The 23,520-nt window shown below is 37.9% G+C and overlaps 1 protein-coding gene across 1 annotated transcript in view; it reads left to right on the top strand.

Annotated features, from left to right (window-relative positions):
* The window catches only part of RYR2 (ryanodine receptor 2), a 687,809-nt gene that overhangs the window by 554,912 nt on the left and 109,377 nt on the right, over positions 1-23,520 (top strand). Inside the window, exons 74-81 of the mRNA XM_054022704.1 lie at positions 1,591-1,725; positions 9,061-9,097; positions 10,285-10,396; positions 12,082-12,178; positions 19,477-19,580; positions 20,460-20,511; positions 20,660-20,713; positions 21,470-21,493. Coding sequence (XP_053878679.1) covers positions 1,591-1,725; positions 9,061-9,097; positions 10,285-10,396; positions 12,082-12,178; positions 19,477-19,580; positions 20,460-20,511; positions 20,660-20,713; positions 21,470-21,493 — 615 coding nt within the window. The remainder of the gene's footprint in view (positions 1-1,590; positions 1,726-9,060; positions 9,098-10,284; positions 10,397-12,081; positions 12,179-19,476; positions 19,581-20,459; positions 20,512-20,659; positions 20,714-21,469; positions 21,494-23,520) is intronic.

Genomic DNA, 23,520 nt, shown 5'->3' with positions numbered 1-23,520 from the left:
AAATTTAACGTGCCCCCTTTCGGACTGCGAAATGCACCCACCACCTTCCAAAGATTGATAGATAACCTTCTGGCTGGATTTGGGAAATTTGCAGTTGCCTACCTCAACACTGTGGCTATCTTCTCAGGTTCATGGGCAGAATACCTGGAACACCTCCAAACTGTCTTCCAACGTATAAGGGAGGCAGGATTAACCGTTAAGGCCAAAAAGTGTCAAATAGGCCTAAACAGGGTAACGTACCTTGGACACCATGTGGGTCAAGGTACTATCAACCCCCAACAGGCTATGGTAAATGCTATCCAAAATTGGCCTGTCCCTTAGTCAAAGAAGCAGGTCCAATCCTTCTTGGGCTTGGCTGGGTATTACCGACGATTTGTACTACACCACAGCCAAATTGCCAGCCCTGACTAGGAAAAAACAGCCAAATACAGTTCAGTGGACTGAAAAGTGTCAGAAAGCCTTTAACCAGCTTAAGGCAGTCCTGTACTGAGAGCCCTGGGCTTCCAACCAACCATTTGTCGTAACCACAGATGCATCCGAGCATGATGTAGGAGCAGTTTTAATGCAGGGAGGACCAGCTCAACAATTCCATCCTGTTGTGTTTCTCAGCAAAAAACTTTCTGAGAGGGAAAGCCACTGGTCAGTCTCAGAAAAAGAATGTTACGCCATTGTGTATGCTCTGGAGAAGCTACGCCCATACATTTGGGGACAGCAGTTCCACGTGCAGACTGACCATGCTGCACTGAAGTGGCTTCACACAGTCAAAGAGACTAGCAAAAAACTTCTTCGGTGGAGTTTAACTCTGCAAGACTTTCATTTTGAAATATAACACATTTCAGGAGCCTCTAACAAAGTAGCTGATGTACTCTTCCGGGAAGGTTTCCCAGAATCAGTCGGGTAAAAATGTGCCTGCATTCTAAGTCATTGTAGCCCTGGAAATGTAAAAAGTACTGTTTAGTTCTTCATGTCATTATTAGTAAAAATTAGAGCTGCATGTATCTTATTAATTCTGTTTCCTAAACCTCCAGGAAGAAATCCCAGCTGGTGTGGACCCAACCTGAACCAGGCTGGCCAGTGCACCGTCTGTGATTTGGGGGGCATGTGATAAATAAAGTGGGGGGATAGCTCCCTTTGATGGACACCCAGCCAGCCAGTTAGCTGTAAAATCCCTCTTGGTAGCTCTTCTTTAATGTTGAGATATAAACATATAAAAGTTTCTCTACAACATAGTATTTTGCTGTACATCCTGTATAAACAATGCTTATCACCTTTTCTTCTGATGATGATTTGTTCCTAATGACTGGGCATCCTCCTTGGTATATTATCTCTTTAGACCCCTTCAACAAACTTTCAGCAAATCAGTAGCCAAGTAGTTCTATTTGCATACATCCTCCCATTGCTTTTCAAGGAATAGTGCCAAATTACAGCAGTACCGGCTGCTACAGTTAGACACTCAAAAGGAAAGGTTTAGCAAAAAAAAAAAAGACCTTCTGTTGTCTTAGAAGCAGTGTTAATAATACTTCATAAACTGTTTGTCGCTTGTGTTTGGAAATTTGTTTAGATTATGTTTGAAATATCTTGTTCTTGCAGCTCGAGGATCCTGCCATTAGGTGGCAGATGGCCCTTTACAAAGATTTACCAAACAGGACCGAAGATACTTCAGATCCAGAGAAGACCGTGGAAAGAGTTCTGCATATAGCTAATGTACTTTTCCACCTGGAACAGGTTAGATTTTTTTCAGTCCTATAACATCCTACTTTAAAAAGCAGATGATGGAAAGTATTTGCAATCACGGGTAATGTTTCATACTCTTAACTGTGGGTTAAAAAAAATTCTCTGCTTAGACCAGAGGATCTCAAATGTTTTCATAGTATGGACCGTATCTTAATAGACCGATTAGCTTCTAGCAATCTTCACCATTCGTGATCACATAAAATCCTTGCAGCAACTCCAGCAATTGTTTGCCTGGAAAAGTATTATTAGGAAAGTATATTTTAAACTCTCTTAGTGCCTTTTAGCTGGTACCATTGGACCAGCCAGCTGTCTGTTCACCACCAATAAATGCTCCACAGACTTCTGATGGTCTATGGGTCATGATTGTAGGAACATTGTGTTAAATAACAAAATATGCAAGTTTCTCAAGATCAGTAAATTTTGTTCCCCATTAGTATTTCCTGGACCCAATAGATTTTCTACGTAGAAGGATACTTAATCTCAAACTTCCCAAACCTCTGGTAACAAGCTGTATATTAATATGAAATTTGGCTATTCAGATTATTAACAGATTTCTTGTCATATTGTAATCTTAAGGAACTAATTACTATAAACTGGTTTTTCAAATAGCTTTTAAAAGAGATACTTTATCAACAGGGTATCTGTTATAACTTTCAAAATCCAGGTGAGGGCTGCAGGTAAAATGAATCTGGGTAAATATACGTACATTTAAAAATAATTAAATTTCCTGTGAAATACCATAAACTCTTGGTTATCCAAACTGCTTGGCAACACAAGCTATGTTCTGATATCAATAATTCAACAAACTGTGAATCAATAGACAGGAGTCAGATTCACTCTTGCTGGTACAGAAATGGGTATAGACTACACTGTTGAGTGCCAGTTTGGCCTGCCGCACTCCAGTGGGGATTCAAGTGAGAATGTCTGCTGGGGTCTGCATAGAAGCTCACTGGCAAAGTGCCTAGGGGATGTGTGTAGTGAGTGCATTCCCCTTATGCCCTAATTGCAGTACCTCCCATTTTGCAGTACCTCCCATTTTCCTTAAGTCATATACCTGTCCTTTCTCCCTCTACCATTGGTAGACTTTTTTCCACTTGTATCTCTGGGTGAGTTTGGTCCAGAAAGCCCATAGAATGAGGGTATATGCTGGACAGATGTACAATTCAATGCCCCTAGATCATAACTTCAAATGATGGGACATGGAAGAATAAAAGGTATCTAAGGCCTCAATGCTAGTAGATGGTGTTGCGGATAATTTACACTACACATAGTTTTTGGTCAGCAAAGGAAGCCTCCCTTTGAGCTGTATGCTTCCAGTTTGTAATATGGAAGACTTTACACTTAGAGATAAAAATATGAGTTTGCATAGTGAATGAGTTTAAAGGTTTACTGACTGATTTATTTTTTATTATTTGCATTACTTTAGTGCTGAGGGAACCCAACAGAGATTGGGGCCCATTGTAGATTCCAAGGCCAGAAGGGACCACTGTTATCATCTAGTCTGACCTCCTGCATAATCTAGGCCATAGAACTTCCCCAAAATAATTCCTAAAGCAGATCTTTTAGAAAAACATCAAGTCTTGATTTAAAAATCGTCAGAGGTGGAGAATCCACTACAATCCTTGGTAAATTGTTCCAGTGGTTAATTGCTCTTACCATTAAACATTTATGCCTTACTTCCAGTCTGAATTTATCTAGCTTCTATTTCTAGCCATTGGATCATGTTATATCTTTAGAGGTATGTTTGTGAAATATTATAATTTAGAGAGGCTCCCTTAGAAGAGGCAGTATTATGAATTTAGGAATTTTGAAATGTGCCCTGGAAGCAGAGGGGTTGAGAACAAAGGGTAACTGTGTACATTAGTTCAGAATGGATGCTCTTTAGGTTTTTAATAAAAGTTTTATTCCTTACTCATTCACTGGTTTCTTATTTAATGAATCCCAGGGTCCTTACAATACCTTTCTCTGCTAGACTAAAGAGCTCATTATTATATATTTGTTCCCCATGTAGATATTTATTGACTGTAATGACTCGAAGACATGTTTTCTAATCCTTTAATCATTCTCGTGGCTCTTTGCACCCTCTCCAATTTTTCAACATCCTTTTTGAATTGTGGGCATCAGAACTGGACACACTATTCCAGCAGTGGTTGCATCAGCACCAAATACAGAGATAAAATAACCTCTCTACTCCTCCTTGAGAATCCCCTGTTTATGCATCGCAGGATTGCATTAGCTCTTTTGGCCACAGCATCTCACTGGAAGCTCATGTTCAGCTGATTATCCACCATAACCCCCAAATCTTTTTGAGAGTCACTGCTTCCCAGGATAGAGTCCCCCATTCTGTAAGTATGGCTTATATTTTTTTGTTCATAGATGCATAGCTTTACATTTAGCCATATTAAAACACACAGTGTTTGCTTGTGCCCAGTTTTCCAAGCAATCTAAGTCATTCTGAATCCGTGACTATCTTCTTCATTATTTACCACTCCCCCAATTTTTGTCATCTACAAACTTTCAGTGATGATATGTTTTCTTCCATGGATAAAAATGTTAAATAGCATAGGGCCAAGAACCAATCCTTGTGGGACCCCACTGGAAACACACCTTCTTGATGATGATTCCCCATTTACAGACCTATCAGTTAGCCAGTTTTTAATCCATTTGATGTGTGTCATGTTAATTTTACATGGTTGTTTTTTAATCAACAGGTGTGTTACTAAGTCAAATGCCTTACAGAAGTCTAAGTATATTATATCTACACTATTATCTTTATCACTCAAACTTGTAACCTCATAAAAAAATCAAGTTAGTTTAACATGACTATTTTCCATAAACCATGTTAATTTGCATTAATTACATAACCCTCCTTTAATTCTTTATTACTTGACTTCTGTATCAGCTGCTCCATTATCTTGCCCAGGGTCAATGTCAGACTGACAGGCCTATAATTACCTGGGTCATCCTGGTTACCCTTTTTAAAAATTGGCACAACATTAGCTTACTTCTAGTCTTCTGGAACTTCCCCAGTGCTCCAAACCGTATTGAAAGTCAGCATTAACGGTCCAGCGAGCTCCTCAGTCAGCTCTTTTATACTCTTGGATACAAGTTATCTAGACCTGCTTATTTAAAAATGGCTAACTTTAGTAGCTTCTGTTTATCGCTGTGTGGAGACACTAATGGAATGCAAAGAGTGTTGTTATCATCATCATCATATGATGAGAATATCATCTTTTTCCCAAATACAGATCAGAAATATTTATTGAACACTTCTCTCTTTTCTGAATTAGTATTGATAATTCTATCATTTCCATCTAGTAATAGACTAATACCATTGTCAGGATTCTTTTTTTTCCTAAAATATTTTGAAAACTCCTTCCTACTGTCCTTATTCTCCGCAGGCTGTAGAGTTCTCCTTGTGTCACTTGGCTTCCCCTGTCAGTTTTTCACAAATTGTGAGAAGCACTGTACAAAACATAGTGAGAGACAATTTCTGCCCTGAAGAGAGAGCAGTCTAAGTAGACAAGAGAAAAGGAATATACCATACAAGCAGAATGAACAATGATGGTTGACAAATTTAATGTTCGCTAAACAAAGAGGCAAAGGAAAGGAGAAGGTACATGGAAGTGAGGTGTAAAGGGACTAGGAGAAAAGAGAAGAGCAGAGGAAGAAGGAAGGCAGATGGAGTAAGGCTAAAGTGAGGAGGCTGTAAGGGAAGGAGTTGTACCTAACAGCCACTTGGGGAAAAGGATGTCCAGAGTGAAAACTGAAATAATCAATCAGGCACTGATGAGGTCATTGGGGTCCAAAGGTCCCTGCTGCAGCTGCTTGTCTCTGCTCCTGCTGGCCAGGTTTCTGGGAGGCCCCTCTGAGGAGATTCTTTCTTCCGCAAGCTCCCATGACTAGCGAGAAGGAGTGGGTCCAGATTGGCCTTGTTGTCCAAGAACTGGGCATCTCCCTGCACAGTTTTGTGTCTGGGTCCTGAGATAACCTTGGTAAGTCCAGCTGGGTCTCAGCTCCCCTCATTTCCCCATAGTGCAGCCGTACCACCTGCAGCTGTTTGTGTCTGCTCCTGATGGCTGTGTTTCTGGGAGTACTCTCCCAGCAGTATCTTTCTTTGCTGAACTCGTGGCTAGGGGAAGGGTGGGATCTCACAGCTCCCTGAAAGGGCAGGGAGGGCTTCTCTCCTGCAAGTTGATAGATTTTATGCAAAATTTCAGAAATTAGGCAGTGTTACAGATTCATCTCAAATTCCTTCCCAAGAGAGTGATGATATTTCATATTAATCAGCCTACGAACCCCAACAGTTTGGCCAAGTCATCATGCACAATCTGGCAGGTCCTTCTTTATGAATTAGATGTTGAAAAATTATTTGAGTTTCCTACACTAAAATCCACATAGTGTTTTGTTTTGCTTTTACAATAGGTCAAGCTGCGTACAGGGAAACCATGTCTAAATAGCAGTCTCACTGCATCAGTCATTGCAGTTTTCTTGCAGGCCTGAAACTAGAGAGTATGTTAATGTGCACACAAAGGTGTTTCAGAGTTGGTAGCTCATCTCAGATCTCTTTCTGTCCAGAAGAGTTACAGGTAAACCACATACAGTTCTCTATATAATTACAAAGAATTATTGCTTGGATAGCATCGTGGCTTGAATCCTGGTTCCAGAAGTAGGTCAACTCTTTCAGATCGTACCCTGCTAATGCATTTTTAGGCTGCGTCTGTGATTAGTCATTAGATAGAGAAGACTGCAGTAGCACCACCAGGGAGGAGGAAACTGCTCCTTCACAGGGTGGAAACTGGCAATCATCCAAAGCACAGGAAAAATACAAAGTACACACTTAGGAAGGAACAATAGGTTGCATAAATACAAAATGGGAAATAACTGCGTGGGAAGGAGTACTGCAGAAAAAGACCTGGTGGTAATAGTGGATCACAAAAAATGAGTCAACAATGTAATTCTGTTGCAACTCCCTCCCAACATTATTTTGGGATGTATTAGCAAGAATGTTGTAAGCAAGACACAAGAAATAATTCTTTTACCTTACTCAGCATTGATAAAGCCTCAGCTGGAGTATTGTGTCCAGTTCCTAGCACCACATTTCAGGAATTATGTGGACAAATTGGAGAAAATCCAAAGGAGAGCAACAAAAATGTTTAAAGGTCTAGAAAACATAACCTATGAGGGACGATTGGGTTTATTTAGTTTGGAGAAGAGAAGTCTGAGGGGGGACATGATAACAGTTTTCAAGTATGTAAGAGGTTCTAAAGAGGAGGGTGATAAATTGTTCTCCTTAACTGCTGAGAATAGGACAAGAAGAAACAGACTTTAATTGCAGCAAGGGCAATTTGAGTTGGACATTAGAAAAAACTTCCTAACTGTAAGAGTACTTAAGCACTGGAACAAATTGCCTAGGGAGGTTGTGGCATCTCCATCATTGGAGGTTTATAAAAAATGGGTTAAACAAACACATGTCAGTGATGGTTTAGATAATACTTAGTCCTCACTCAGTGCAGGGGACTGGACTAGATGAGCTATTGAGGTCCCTTTCAGTCCCACGTTTCTATGATTCTATGGTCTTTTACATCTGTTAAGTGTTTTATAATTCTCTTCATAAAAATCCTCTGCTCTTGTTATTTTTTCTGTTAGTGATATATTCATTAAGTTGACATGCAATTAAAATATGTCTGTTTCTGGTTTCAGTTTTATTATTATTATGTTTAATCGCAACATGTATTAGGGCACTACTTGCATTTTTTAGATCCCAGGAATAGGGTTATATTAGAAAAAATTACCTTTGAAAAAAGGAAAAATACCTGTAATATTTATTCTCAGAAGTTCTTGTAGTTATTATACTAGGAGCCAAGTTACTCACCCATTTCACCCATCTATTTTCCCTGCAATGTTGACAATATTTTTGATTACTTTCCTCAGAAAATGAGCTGACTATTAAAGGCATTTGGGACCATTGCCATTCCTTAGTAGATACTACTTCTTGATGAGGCAGTGTAGTACCTTTAAAATTAGAACTAGGGGAGTATTCAGTAGCTTTATTCTGAAAAATTGGACCCAAAGGTGGGCATCTGTTATAGTAACTAATTTCCTCAGATCATAGAGGCAGCTATTAGAAACAACTACTGGTAAGTAATTTTCTTTATTACAATATAATTCAAAATGATGAGTTGTGATGACTTATCTCAGTGACTTCTCATGGAAGTTTGGGAATTTTCATCATTTCAAATTTAACCACAATAGCTTTCCCTTGTTTTTTCAATAATATTTTAAAATTTTTTGCAGCAAACATAATCACAGATGCAAATTTGGTTTTCTTCAGGGTCTTGTCTTCTTCCTGTTTTTAGCTGAGTTGATGGTGCCCTTGGAAATTGAGCAACAAGTGCAAACACTCTACTAGTTGATGTGAATTCTGGTCCCACTTCAGCAAATTACTCAGGGCTTATCTACACAAACAATTAATTCATGGCCAGCTGGGGTATGAACCTGCCTCACACTAGCTTGCTGTGGACTAACGGTCCACATGGACCCCTGCTGCTGCCTTTTAACAATCTGTTAGTTCACTTTGATCTAGTCCTCTTTGAAACAGAAGATCAAAGCACACTAACAAACTGTTGTATCAGCAGGGTCTATGTGGACATTCCATGTCAAACTAGTGCAGGGTAGATTCGTACTGCAACTTGCCACGAACTAAATGTTTGTGTACACAAGCCCTTAAACACATGCCTAACTTTAAGCAAGTGAATAGTCCCATGGATGTCAAGAGATTTAAGGAACCTTGTTGAATTGGAGTTCTCTGTTACTAAATTTTTGTAACACTCCTACACTAAAGTAACTGTAAAACCCAAATCCACATCCTATTTTGGACCTGCTGAGATCATTATTTGAGCTTCTCTCTCCTTCACACCAGTAGCTGCCCTTTACCATTCAGCCCTAAAAGAAATCTGTGGTTTTTTTTAATCTGACCAGTCTGCATATATCCCTGCTCTCTTATTTTCTAATGTATTTCTCTTTAAATTCATATTATGTTTCATTATATGGCCTTGTGTATTTTATTCTCTTTACGTATTTCATATACGTTTGCTTCCCTCATTGAACCGGATAGTTCCATTTCTTTAATCTTATGTGAAAAATATTAACCATGGGAACAATCAGTTCCATTAATTTTTATGGTACTTTGTTATAGCCCAGCAAAACCCAGTGCTTTCCAGGTGTCATTATGTTGAAAGCTTTGCATATTTCATCTGCAGGGAGGTGCCATCGGGTTTTGATCTTTTGTGCATGTCTAATTTTTTCTATTTTTATTACTTCCAGAGATCTTCTAAAATGCGCCAGAGATTTTTCTGTTTGGGAAGTATAGAGAGTTTTATAGTAGTTTGTAAATATATTAATAATGAGTTTCACTTTGGGATGTGCTTGGCTGAGTATTAATAGCTCTGATGGCTTCATTTTGTTTTGTGGTTCTCAATATGAATGCTATACAGTGATTTATTTCATACCCTTTCTCATAACAACTTTGGTTCACTTTTACTCATTCTTTTGGAGGGGGCTGTGGCATTTAATCTGTCTTTCACTGAGATTAATTCTTCTCCACTGTGCTGTGGATGCCCTGTAATTTCTTTGCCTGTTTAATTAAGTGATTCCATTCACGACTCCTAGGTGTGTTGTTTGTGGGTTTTATTTATTTTGAATGGGTCACTAAACTAATAAAATACTGTTTGATAACTGCATTCCCTAAATTCAATTTTGTGTCCTTAAAAATGTTCTCATTGTTGTATATTTCAAAGTACTGTGGTTTCCTTTATTATGAATGAGAGCATCAAACCTTTCATTAAGGTGACATTTAACTTCCATTGTCCTTTTTGATGATGTGGGGAGGTAGAGAATCTGAGTACACTGGAGCACAGTTAAACAGCATGATGACTCTGTCTGAATTGGTGGTCCGCAGGGGAAAAAAAAATAGATTCTTGAGTAAGAATTACGTAGTTTTGAGTAGAATAAAAGAATTGTTTTAGGAGAAAATTTTAACTATGTTCATTTCCAGTATTCACAGGCACAACTGAGGTGTTTTAGATCACCTTATGTTCATCCTGACGATACATGCTTAAGGAAGGAGATACAGGGTTATTGGGATAGATAGATAAGTTCATCACTTTTCAGTGCTGCCTGCCACAACATGTGTAATTAGTACTATTAAAATAACTTAATTAAAAAGGTTGTTCTGGCTCTTATAAAAAGAGACATTTTTTAAAAAAGTAAAAAATAATTTGTTTTTCATTGAATTCCAGTATTACATGAGAGATGGCCTCAGTGACATACTAATCTCTAGTTCAAATGGCCTAGGGTTAGGGTAAAAGTGAAGGAGGAAAATCATGCGGGTCACATAATATTTGGTCACTTGAATAATGTGTAGAAAACATTTTTGCTAGTTACTTTCTGTTATCTGTTCTCTGACTGTGCCCCGGTTAGTTTTTTATTAAAAGTCAGTCAAGGAAAAGACACATTGTTTATTTTTCATTGTGTAATTTATCTACCAGGTTGAGCATCCTCAGAGGTCCAAAAAGGCAGTGTGGCACAAACTGTTGTCCAAACAGAGAAAAAGAGCAGTAGTGGCCTGCTTTAGAATGGCTCCATTATATAATCTGCCAAGGTAAGAATGATGTGGCGAGCGTCAAACAAAGGAAATACACATACCAAGGTTCTTTAATGTTGTTTTCTGTTTTTATCTCCGAAATGAAAATGTACAATGATTTATTACATTCTTGTCGTCTGTCTTTTGAAAAGAGCTGCTAAAAGTGCTAAGTGAAAAAAGCTGATCATGGCATTTTCTCTTCTCAGTAAACCCTTCTGTTACGTTCTTCTTGGTATAAATTTTCTTTTCTATTGGTCTGCATTTATATCCAAATGCAGTGCTCGAGCTCATGGCCCAAACACAGGATTGTGCACCCCAGAAACCACTGAGGGGAAGTAAATCTCCTCTCAGGCCATGAATCAGCTGTGGGGCAACAGTAATTATTAGGTGCACACTTGTCACAGGACAGAGGGCTGGGATTATTCAAATAGTAATGAATCCTAATCTTCCCATAATTCCACCCTGGACGCTCTCTACATGCCTTCCCTCTGCATCCTGCTCCTCCAGGCTGCACCAGATGTCCCTGCTCCTCCTTGTGAAGCAGAAGTACAGAATCTATGACCCGAGAAATCTCAGTGGCTGTGGAGGACGGGGCTGGATTTGCCCCTAGACACTTTGCTGTTTGGCCCAGTTCAGCAAAAAGTATTGCTAGAATGTGTGTGTCCGTTGTACAACATGCTACTCTCTCCAAGAGATCATTTGGCTTGTTGCCAAGCTCAGTCAGGAAAAGGGAATTCTGTATCAAGCACAAAAGCCATGACAATTGCCGAGGCTGAGTCTGTGATTCTGCCCCAGGGAAGGTGGCAGTGGTTTGGGCTATCACATTGGATTGATTTTTGGCCTTATGTACCTGCTTCTAAAAGGAAACTACTGCTATATATAGAGATTGAGACACCTTTGCCACTAGTTATTCTTACTTTTTAAAAGTGGTTCAATGTGTTTCTGCATATATGCCTATTGGAGTTGTATATTTTTATTAATTCTGTTTCACTCTTCATTCACCCCAAACATTTGAAAATGATTGCTGAAATGAATGAGGATTCATAAGATTGTTCTATTGAGGTGTACTCCACTGATTCAATTATAAATGTAAAAAGTTTGTTTTTGCTTATTATCTTGCAAGTATCTCTGAAATAAAAACATGGTCCTAAATTCACTTTACTCTGCATTGATTTAATTTTACTTATTTTGAAATAAATTAATTTATGATTTTGAATATGCAAATTTAATCATGACAATTAAAAATACAATTACTTGGCCATCAGTCCAAACAAAAAGTCATCCATGGCTGTGGTCCCAGCAGTATAGTGTTAAATTAAAATTTTACAGTCAAGATGAAACACACTAATGTAATCCCACAAGATCATCATCATTGAAAGGATTGTAGTTCTCTCTTACTATTTTTAATTGCTTCAAAAGATACTTGAATGATTAGATCTTTGAATAATTTATTAAACTCTGACACTAGTTTGCGTAGATGTTTTTAATGCCAGACACTTTTGAATAGGGGACATCAGTGAAAATTCTAGGGCAGACTTAATTAAACAAATGGATATTTTTTGACAGGTCTTACCAGGAAATATTGCTGCCCTGTGCAAGTGGTTGTTGTAATAGCTGCAAAATTCTCTGAATAAAATGAATTTATATTGAGTAAATCTTCTTTTTATAGATTAATAGTTTTGTTTTAAATATTCTCTCTTTAGGCATCGAGCTGTCAATCTCTTTCTTCAAGGTTATGAAAAGTCTTGGATTGAAACAGAAGAGCATTACTTTGAAGATAAACTGATAGAAGATTTAGCAGTATGTTCTGGGTGCAGGGATAATGGGATTGTAGATTATATTTATTGATAATCATATATAATGAACAGACAGGTATTTAAGGAAAAAGAACAAAATACAAAACCAGGGTATTAGTATTGGCCCCGACAAGACCTTCCCTTAGGAGCACCCGCAGAATTTGCATAGGGGGAGGAAATCTATTAGGGAGGTAGAGCTTGAGCCCTGCAGAAAATGCCATGGTTCCTACTCCAAACCCGTCAGATCCTGTGAGCCATTGGCAAATAGGCTCTGTGTTCTTGTCCACTGCTGAGCCTCCTCCCACTCTGTAGGGCCCGGGTGAAGGGCACGAGTCCTGAGGAGATGGCTCAGCCCCACCTTTCACACTGCGGGCCCAGTTCAGTGCACACTGAAGTCAGGTATGAGTCTTAGCATTTTGTGAAGGGTCCCCTCCATACACAAAGGTAGGGGAGGAAAACTGGGCTGCTATTATTAAAAATCAAAATGTTTAATTTGATTTTAACTGTTTTGAGTTTATGCTGAGAGAGACTGTGAACTGTTTTGAAGCAGACAAAGATTGAAACAGAAGAGGGAATATGATCAATAAATTGACAAAATGTCAACGAGATTTCTACTATTAGGAGGCAGGATAATTATTTTTTGCCTAAGTTTTAAAAACCAGTTAGTTTTGTTGAAGTCAGTTTTCTGTAGATCCCTTTTTGTGCAATGCATTACATTGTCAGCGTAAAATACAATTTTCCTGATTGGATTAGAATTCGATTCACTGGACAGCGGTTATAAAAACAAGAAAATATTTAACAGTGTTTGTGCCTGTCTACAATAATTGTTTACAACAGGCTATTTAAAAATAATCAATTCAGAATCTAGCTTTCAGCAACTTTATTATAACAAATTAAATTTCTTCATTTTTTGTAATGTAGTCAAAAGATAACATACAGTTGAAAAGCATATTTTCATAATGATTTCTATAGATATTGTCTTTAATAGCTTTGAGCAATTCTGAAGATTCCTGAAGATCATCTAGAATTTGAGAAACAGAATATTGTAGAAACATTGTTATAAAGAGAAATGAATAGAAGCATATATTAAGATATTAACCCAACAAAAAGCTTTAATTTATTACATGATTAACTATGATTTTGTGAGGATTAGACAGCCAGTCTACTCAGAGTCTAAACACTTATATAACGTTATGTGCTCAAGTATAACCAATTTAACACTTTAATGTCCGGCATTTCTCTTTCCCTATTTTTTAAATGGTAGGATCTAGTGGGGTTATGAGAAGTTGGAAAATGACATAAACTAAAGAGCAGAAGATGTCAGTGATTAGAGCATAATTAGACCCTTCTCCATGCATAACTGATCCTTGCTTCCTCCACCTATGCATAATGTTGGGCTTTTTCTCCCTTGTGTGTATAGTGTTATGTGACTTCACTGTCTATTTTGGCCTCATGCTGTTAGTTATATCCCCTAGACAGATGAGAGCACAGAAGAGTTCATTAAAAAAAAATCTTTTTATTGCAGATATAACTTAATAAATTCACACACACTAAGAGGGTAATGCATTTAATAGCAGCTAGTGCCTCTTTAAAATGTTTACAAATAGAAACCTCTAACAAGAACACTTCAAGAATTGTTCCTGATCTTTGGAAGTAAACAATGGATAAATTACTATAGTTGTTTATAGCAATACACACAGCCTAATTTCAGACTGCTCAACTTCTGAACTACTGAACATGCTGTGCGCTAACATCCACTGTTCCTGCAAAATCTTTAAAACTAGAATCCACTTACGTGCAACTAACCTTGCATCTTGGAGGGCACACAGAAGCTCATATTCTTGGCCGGAGTGGGGGACTCCTGCTGCACCATTCATACATTGACCGAGAGAGAGACCAGAAATAGACACACCCTCATGATATTTATTTCATGTATGAGTTTATTTCTATGATATTCACCCCCATGTATCTTCAAAAATTAAAAAAGCAGGGTTCAGTGGCCTCGAGAAAAGAAGGGGAAAATAAAAAGTAACTGTAAGGGCTTTGAAAAAGGAAACACAAAATGTTCATAGATGAATTAACCAAAATATAATAGAAAGTCTTTACACTGACCCTGGCTGTCAGAACTACTTTGTGACCCCAGAGGCATTCCCCAAAATTGCAAGAAGTGACAATTTTGTGGCAGCAGGGTGTGGGGGTGCATGCAAACATCTGGTACAGTAACTAACTTAAAATAACATGAAGGGCTCTCTCTTCACTATCTAGTCACCTTTCCTCGTCATCTCAGCATGATGTGTATGTATGTTCTGGGAAGATCAAAATAAACTCTGTACCAGCAGATGGCTAGAAGTCTCACACCAGTATGCCTTTTGGGGAACACCAAGCAGATTGGCTGCTGCAGTGCCCTTTAATAGAGGGCAGCATGCATTCCCTCCATGCCAGCTCCGTTCTGATGGCTGGTGTAGGAGGAGGAAGGAACTGTTGAAGTTAGCACCGTAGATTACAACACAGTCTCCCAATCTTAGAAGCTCCTTGCAGGGTCAAGCACCCTGTTCACATGCAGAAGGACAGCCAAGGGTGTCCGACACTTGCCATAAAAACCAAAGTAATCTGGAAAATTTCTCATGAAAGGAAATAATTATTTCTATTTTATTTGTCCTTTCCTCCAATAATAGAAATGGAATTCACCTTTTCCTGCCCCTTATTCCCTGGCTTCTCAAAATTCCACCTATGGGCCAACATTTTGCTATTCAAAGTGTGATTATTTCAGTCTGACATGCTAAACCCAAAAGGAAAGCACAGCCCTTCCAAGTCTGGTACATTGAAAAGACAATTTGGTGGGTTTCTGCCACAATTGCATTTTCTCCTCTTGGGAATGTTTCAACATTGTCACATTTTAATGTATGAGGTGATGATACCAGCATCAATACATTTCAGGGTGCCACTCCCTTCACAAAGAGAAGGACAATGTTGGTTTCAGCCTGAAGTCTCTCACCAGGGTCACACTGTAGCATGGAAAAGTTTACTTTTATTGAAAAGTATCACCAAAATAAATTGAGATTTTTAATCTATTTTTTAACGTTTTGACTATGGTGCTCTACAATAATGGGGGTTTATCTGAAATTAAATCAGATGGCTTACCATGCCTTCCTTTTTTTAATGTTCTGTTACAAAAAACACTGTTCCTATATTTAATAAAAAGACAGAGATTATATATGCACCTGAGTTCATATGGATACACTTGATATATGACTTCTGGCAGTAAACTATGTTGAGAAACTATTACTGAGTGCAGTTATTTAACAGGAATGATACTGAATCAATTAATGTTAGTGTAACTCAACTTCTATTGTGTGGCACTTCAATATTTAGAAACACTATAATTAAAAATGTTCCCAATTAATTTTTTTATAGATTCATACATTCCAAAGCCAGAAGGGACCACTGTGATCATCTAGTCTGACCTCCTCTATAGCACTGGCCATAGAACTCCCCCAAAATAATTCCCAGAGCATTTGTTTTGCCCACTTTTGTTAAGTTTGTTCAGGTAGTGAATTTTACATTTAAATAAATGTAAATCAAAATTTTATTAATTAATAAATTGAAAATTAAGAACCCCTGCATTCCAGAAACACCAGAAAACCCACTTGTTCTCATTGCCATGCTAGAGTATACTAACGCAATGAATTCCATTTAACACAGTCATTGGCAAATTGATTCCTACATTTAATTTGAAGTAGACCTTTGAAATCCAATATCGTGGATTAAAAAATTAACACAACTTCCACTCTTTAGCTTGATCAGTTTTTATAACGTTAGGCAAGTGTTTTGGATGATGAAATCATGGGTTATAGAAAGTTGTCATTTAATTAAAGAGAATAAAGAGCCCATGGAGGGCCCGCTATGATGATCAAATATGACTGCAATTGTAATTTGCATTATTCAGACATAATTATCTGTTGTAAGCACTGACTTGTATTCCTAAATGTTTGTGCACACTCCTGGTCCTGGATAATAACAATGGTGACTTATTTCCCTGAAAATGGGCTAATTTAAAGGCTTTATGAGACAGGCACTGCCATATCTGACAGGAGCCAAGCCCACAGCTTCATCCAGTAAATATTCGGTACAGCTGAATGGAGAGGGAGGGGGTGAATGAGCCAGTTGTAGCTCTCTGATAATTGGCCCAGTTCAATACTGATCCAATCACTCACACAATTCAGAGCAGTATTAGATCTGCTCTAAACTACACCTGCTAGCTATTGCCCAAAGGACCTGGTACACTAGTTAGGGATAGCAGGAATTGCAGCAGCGCTCTAGCCACAACCTCTATACCAGAAGGGCTAGAAGTGGATAGCCTAGAAGCCATCTCGGTGCCATATGAGTATGAAATCCACAGCTAGCCCGCAAAGCTGGCTTTCCAACTCCTTTGCAAAGAGACTGGAGCAGATCAGATCATCTGACCCAGAATCTTTTAATATTTCAGTTTCCTCATCTGTAAAACAGGAATAATGAGGATGACAAAGAAGCAGTGGATACATTTATGAATGTGCTTAAGTACTTTGAGATTCTTGGAGTGAAAATTGAGAATTGTTGTTTGTGGATTTAATATGGTGTCCTTTTTCAGGCGTAGCTGCCTTTTCCTGACAGGGTGATTTAACCCTTAGTCCTTACAATGGAAAGTCATTTGGTGTTTTGCCTGAGTAAGGTCTTCAGGAAGAAATTCACAAAGGCATTTAGATCTTACATCACTTTTCCTTTTAGAAAAATAGAATTATCTGTGGGAATTTACAAAATTTACTCTCTTTTTTTAAAAGCAATTCAGTGAAGTGAAGACTTATCCTGCATGCTTATCTTTTCAATAAAGTTATAGAAAATATAGCTACTAGTGTCTCACTATATTATTATGTGAGGGCAATCGCTCTCTGAGTGAAATTCACCTTTGTGTGTACGACCAGCACCTATTTTGAGGTCTTAAGTGATCTCAAGTGATCCTTAAGCCTCTTGCTGAAATTCTTCATAGGTGATTTCTGCATTAATTTGTAAGTATGGGAAAGTCCCTATTTTCTTTGAAAAGTTAAAAGTGAACAACTGATTCCTTGTGAGTAACTTTGAAATACTTTCTAATTACATTTACATTCCTTATGTATCCTGTGTGTTCTGTGTCTCTCTTCCTTACACTTTGTGACTAAAAAGATTTTAAAACTGGATAAGTTTGTTTTAAAAATAAGAATGGTTACTGTTCCTTATTCCCCACCTGAATTCATGCTTCACAGTCAGAAAGAGAGGATTATACATTCATCTAAGGAATAAGGATTTGAAACCATTAGGAAAGAGATAAGAGGACAGAAAATATCAAAATCATATGATATCATAATGCCATTATATAAATCTACACCTTGAATATGTGTGCAGTTCTGGTTGCCCCATCTCAAAAAAGATATTAGAATTGAAAAAGGTACAGAGAAGGGCAATAAAAATGTTTGAGGATATGAAACTGCTTCTGTATGAGGAGAGAGTAAACAGCTTGAAAAGAGACACAACTAAGGGTGGATATGATAGAAATCTATAAAATCATGAATGATGTAGAGAAAGTGAATAAGGAAGTGTTATTTACTACTTCACATTACACAAGAACCAGGGTAACCCAATGAAATTAATAAGCAGCAAGTTTAAAATAAACAAAAAGAAGTACTTCTTCACACAGCATACAGTCAGCCTATGGAACTCATTGCCAGGGGATGTTGTAAAAGCCAAAAGTATAATGGGGTTCAAAAAAGAATTACAGTACATAAATTCTTATTAATCTCAGGAGTAGATTAATTATCAGCAGATACCCTCAATAATGAAGACCAAAGGACGGGAAATGTGAAAGTGCTCATATATAATCAAAGTTGATTAAAATAGAATTTGCTGTGTTCTGCCCCAATGTGCTACTCACCTCTCTTTGACTTCACTGGGAGTTGCACATGTCTATCTCAGAGTACAATAGGGTTCCAGTGTATTTTCCCTGAGGGTTTCTTTCCTGATGTTTAAAGCAGGGATTCCCAAACTTTTTCATAATGTGTGCCACTTATTAACAGGACTTTTGAATACCTAATCTCCTTGCAATTGTCATGTGGCCAAACCCCTCCTATTGTGATCAAATAACATGCCTGTGACAACAATTGTTGACATGGAATATTAATCTCGGCTATGCATTGGGCATATTTTTATCTGTATTTTAATGTATTTGGGCAGGTGGAAATGAGGAGGAGCCAACACCACGTGCTTAGGCAGTTCTCCTGGAACCACCACCACGTGTTCTCTGGAACATTGATGGTCAACATAGTACAGTTTTGGGGACCCCTGGTTTGCAGACTGAAACTATCTGAAGTACTATGCTGTCATATGAAAGTTGGCTTTCTACTAATTCATGGAGGCTCATAAGATGAGGTTAAAAATAATGCTTTGAAGATACTTTCAAATCCAAACCTTTGGGGGGGTGCTCTGTCAACTGCCACTTTATAAATCATTGTAAAAAGAAAAGTCAGCCCTAACTAGAGGATTGTAAACCTAAAATTAAAAATTACCCAACCAAGCAAAGATGCTCTTTTCTAAGTATGGAAAAAACTTGGGCAAATGTAGAGCTTTAAAGTGAGAAGAAAAAAAATCTACATTAACAGTAAAAATGCGGACTGTCCAAAGGATCCACCCTTGCCAACTTTAACACTGTTATTGGTAGACATGAAATCCCCCATCTTAAAATGATGAGGAGGGCTGCAAGTTCGGGTTACAGCCCCTCCCCCACCGCACAATGCATCAGGCTCTTTAGGGAGCAAGAAGCAGCATGGTTGGCAGGTCACAATAGGCACCATAAAGTAGTAGGAGCAGGGAAGAATTCTTCACTCTGCTGAGGCAGGCTGTTACAGTAAGGTAGGAGCAGATAGTTAGTGCCTTGTCAGCCTTAAGATGGTAGCCCATACTGTGTTCAGGCTATCCCCCCAACTTAATCCTGAAGACAGGATTAAGGTAGGGTTTGGGACGGTATCCAGGGAAGAGGGGGAGTAGCTATTATGAGGAATGGGGTGATTCAGGGTAAATTTTAATGGTTTGAGTGTGTTCAGGATGCTAGCCTACCTGTTCCCAAAGGTACTCCGTGGAGCTAGACTGCTAAATCCTCGTTATCTAGGAAATTCAAAGAGCCCAAATGATATGTATTGCTATAGTATATCTAATACAAGTTTCACAGTCTGACAGATTTCACAACAAATAACGTAGAATGCATATATTTTTTTCTATTCCAATTTTCTTTCCCCACAGAAACCTGGAGAGGAGCCACCAGAGGAGGATGAAGGCATTAAAAGAGTTGATCCGCTGCATCAGCTTATTCTGCTTTTCAGTCGAACAGCCTTAACTGAAAAATGGTAAGGTTGGTGGGAGGGGCTATAAAATTTCTGCAAATTGTCTAGCTGCTTCCATTTTTTAAATTGCAGTGGTTTGCCATGCAATATGTCACATATGCAAATAGTGTAGCTAAGCAAGCACTAACGGATTTGCATGTACCTGCACATGTAGGGCCTGATTCTTAATTACTTGGCAGAGTGGCATAGAGGGGCCTTACCATAACTGAGAAGCAGGTACATGGAATTTTCTGCAGCAAACAGATCTGCCTACAAACGTCAATGCCACGTTTATGGTTGCTGTTGAAAATCTGTCCCGTGGTGTCCTTAGTAATGTCCGTATTCCACATGGAAAGGGACACGCACAGCTTGAAAATTGTTTCAGAGTAGCAGCCGTGTTAGTCTGTATCCGCAAAAAGAACAGGAGTACTTGTGGCACCTTAGAGACTAACAAATTTATTAGAGCATAAGCTTTTGTGGGCTACAGCCCACTTCTTTGGATGCATATCTTGAAAATTGTGTTATCTGAAAATGCTGGATTAGAAGTAACCCCTAACAATCCTACAACTGAAAGAAGTTAGAAAAAAAAATCTATTTTCACTTTGTTCAGCTCTATGTGTGTAGTCAATTTCACTGTTCAGCCTGTATTAGTTTATTAGTTTCTTCCTTTCCTGAAAAGACCCTTAGAATTAATATGGGAACAGAAATACCCTTATAAAAAAATTAAAGGAGGTTAAAAACAAAATTCAGGACATCCTATTTAGAAGGTGTGCTGTTGGAAACTATAATTATTTAAAATGTTCAATTTTCTGGTCCTCTTCTGAATATTTGAGGGTTTCAATTGTTTATGGAGATGCTGTATTACATCAATGGTTACAGTGTTTCTCCCCTTCTATTCCCTAGCAAACTGGAGGAAGATTACTTGTATATGGCATATGCTGACATTATGGCAAAGGTAACTTTTTCCCCATCTTTTGCATTTACCTTTTAATAAGAGAAAGTAAGGGAGATTGAAAGAGTTTTGGTGTATATCGAACTGGGGCCATGTTTTTTTTTTTAAAGCAAACTTTATTTGTGAATGTTTTGTTTTTACATGGTCTTAGAGTTGTCATGATGAAGAGGATGATGATGGTGAAGAAGAAGTGAAGAGTTTTGAAGTAAGTTTGAAGTCCTCTTTTTGGTTTCTTGTTTCATATTATACATTATTCCATAGCTTCTAACTGACATTTATGTTTCTTGCTTCATGGCTTCCTGCAACTTATTATGTAAATGAACTGCATGTCAGAAGCTGGATTGACAAATATGAGTAATCAGATTCATAGTAGTAAAACAGAGAGAAAAGATAGTGTTACATAATTATATATATATACACATGCACACACACTTGTATATAAAATTGATGAGTGAACCTTAAAAGAGTCAGTTTGGACAAACATATAACAGTTCAATTGCTATCCTGAACCTCAAATCATTCTGAAAATCTGATGAGAACAGACTGACAAGAGTTCCAATGGTGACAGAGTTTGTATGGGTAAGAAATATTGAAAGAATAGTGTTTATTGCAATAATATTGTATATACAGTAGCAGTAATTAATCAATTATTTGCATCTCTGTTTATAGAGCAATGACTGTTAAGAAAAGGTCAATATTTATCCACAGTTAGCATGTTATTTCCGATGTTTAGAATAGGAAATAACTGCAGTAACTCAGACACTACTCTACATTTACTGTAGATTAATGTTGACTTTGTAATAGTGATCGCTGTATGAGGGGGCACAGGGTCTTGTGACTAAAGCACAGAAATGAGAGACAGGAGATCTACATATGTGTTTGATCAGTCACTTATCTGCAAAATATTTCTGGATATTTTTTCTTATTGCTATTTCACTTCTTGTCCTCACCCTTTCTTAAGGTCACAGGATCGCAACGCAGCAAGGTAAAAAAAAAAATGTGTGTATTTGTCTGGGTCTAATTTTGTGACTTTTAGCTTTTAGACCCAACATCTTGGATAAGTTCATATAAAGGGTCTTTAAAATATTTCTAACTATTTCCAGCTTTTGCATAATTTATCTTCACAGTACCCTTCATCTGAACAAAAATGTATTCGTCTTAAAACTCCAAGGATTAATAATATGAAACTTTTTGACCCCATTAAATACAAAAACATTTTTCCCTTCTAGTGAAAATGGAATAACCTTTGACTTATTTTTTTATTTTTTCATATTATCTTAATATTCTTGCCAATGGTACTTTTAAAAAAATGATTACTGGCCTTATTCCAAGAAATGCCAGTTATCACTCTTTCATTTCTATAGTTGAAACTGTTCTTCTTCAGATCGGAAGGGAATACAGTCGTACTTTTGCTTTCTTTTAACAAGCCAACGTTGTGTGGCACCATGTTAATCCAGGAACATGCTGCTGATCCATCCAACAAAGTCGTAGTTCCAGTGTTCATCACAGCCTAATATCAAGTGTGTTACCTTTTCTGCAATTTAAATTCTTTGGAGTAGATTGACACTCTTTCCAAAGTCTTCCACTAATTTAAAGATCTAAATATAGAATTGTAGATTAAGTGACCGTTGGTCATTTAATCTAAAATATTTGTAACATGTTCAATGAAAATGGTTGGTTGTTATTATCTTCAGCCTTCATTAGGGGGCACCAGGTAGAAACTCTATAGTTAGGGTTGGAATCTAAAATGGGCTTAAAATGGGGCATTTATTTCTGTTTCTCTCAAAACGCATGTAGCCAGGTGGTGTGCAACTTCACAGAGTTAGTTTTTATGCCCATTGAATTTCCTACATAAGGTTTGTGTGGTTTCTCATCATACATTTTTAACAGAAGCCTTTGAATTTCAGATCCAGCTGAAGTTTTTGCTTGTCAGTCTTACTTTCCATTGTTGACTGATATCTATTTTTTAAAAAAATATTGTCTGTCTACAAAAAACTTGCCAGATTGGTGTGCCCAGAATAGATCTAGTGCAAGAGGTAGTTTGAGTGTTGGATTTAGGGCCATTTTTAATTGCTGTTCTCCTGATAACTGCAAGTTTATGCACGGTACATACAAACCTGATGGTTGATTGGGACTAGGAATGCACATGACTGATGGCTGGACTCCTGGCAACAGGCCCAAGACTCCAGCCACATGATGGGACTAAGAGCACATACAACTTGCTCCATCAGGAGTTATGTTTTTCTGTCAGATTTTATCTTACAAAAGAGGGAGGTTTTTGTGCAGCTGCTGATACCTGAAGGTTTATTCATAGGTGCTGACAGATAAAATATACTCCATGATGAGCTGCATTTCTTCCTCCCACAAGTCTGCAAGGTCTTTTTCTAATCACCAATAAATGAAGCATTAAAAAAGCCTAGGAAACTAATACACAAAAAACATTGTGTGGAAGCAGGTGCAGTTGATACACATACAACATTCATGACACAAACCCACACAAGCAAGGAAACAATATGTTCTAAAAACCCACACTCCTTTCCTGCAGGACAGGAGAAAATGTTAAGGCTTCAGGAATACAATTGTCTGTTTAGATTCCCAATGTTGAATGCTGTTCACTTATTCCATGTTCTGTGGGTCTAAAAAATAGTGACAGTCCAATGTGTATGATGTTCAACTTTCTGCAATTCCTTCACAATCAGAACCTCAGAATGGTAATTCTTAGACAGGGCTTTAAGTAAAGGGACATGGTCAGCCCATGTCCTGTGCAGTTTACTCTTGCTTTTTGGCATGAATAATCCGTATTGGGGCCTCTGTGTGAGCAGCACCCAAATCAGAATATAAACCCACAGTAATGATGTTCAGGCCTTATTATGTGCCTGTCTGCACCCTAGTGCAATATTGGGGTACAGACCTCATGCATTTGCTCCCCTGGTATTTATTTTTCATTAGTAAGATTATTTTTTCCTCCTTGCTGTTTGTCTCTAAGATCACTAACTACCCAGTTATAAAGAT

This window comes from Malaclemys terrapin, chromosome 3 (genome assembly GCF_027887155.1).
Source record: "Malaclemys terrapin pileata isolate rMalTer1 chromosome 3, rMalTer1.hap1, whole genome shotgun sequence".
In the NCBI taxonomy this organism is placed as follows: domain Eukaryota; kingdom Metazoa; phylum Chordata; order Testudines; family Emydidae; genus Malaclemys; species Malaclemys terrapin.
This window is presented reverse-complemented; position numbering and strand designations above follow the sequence as displayed.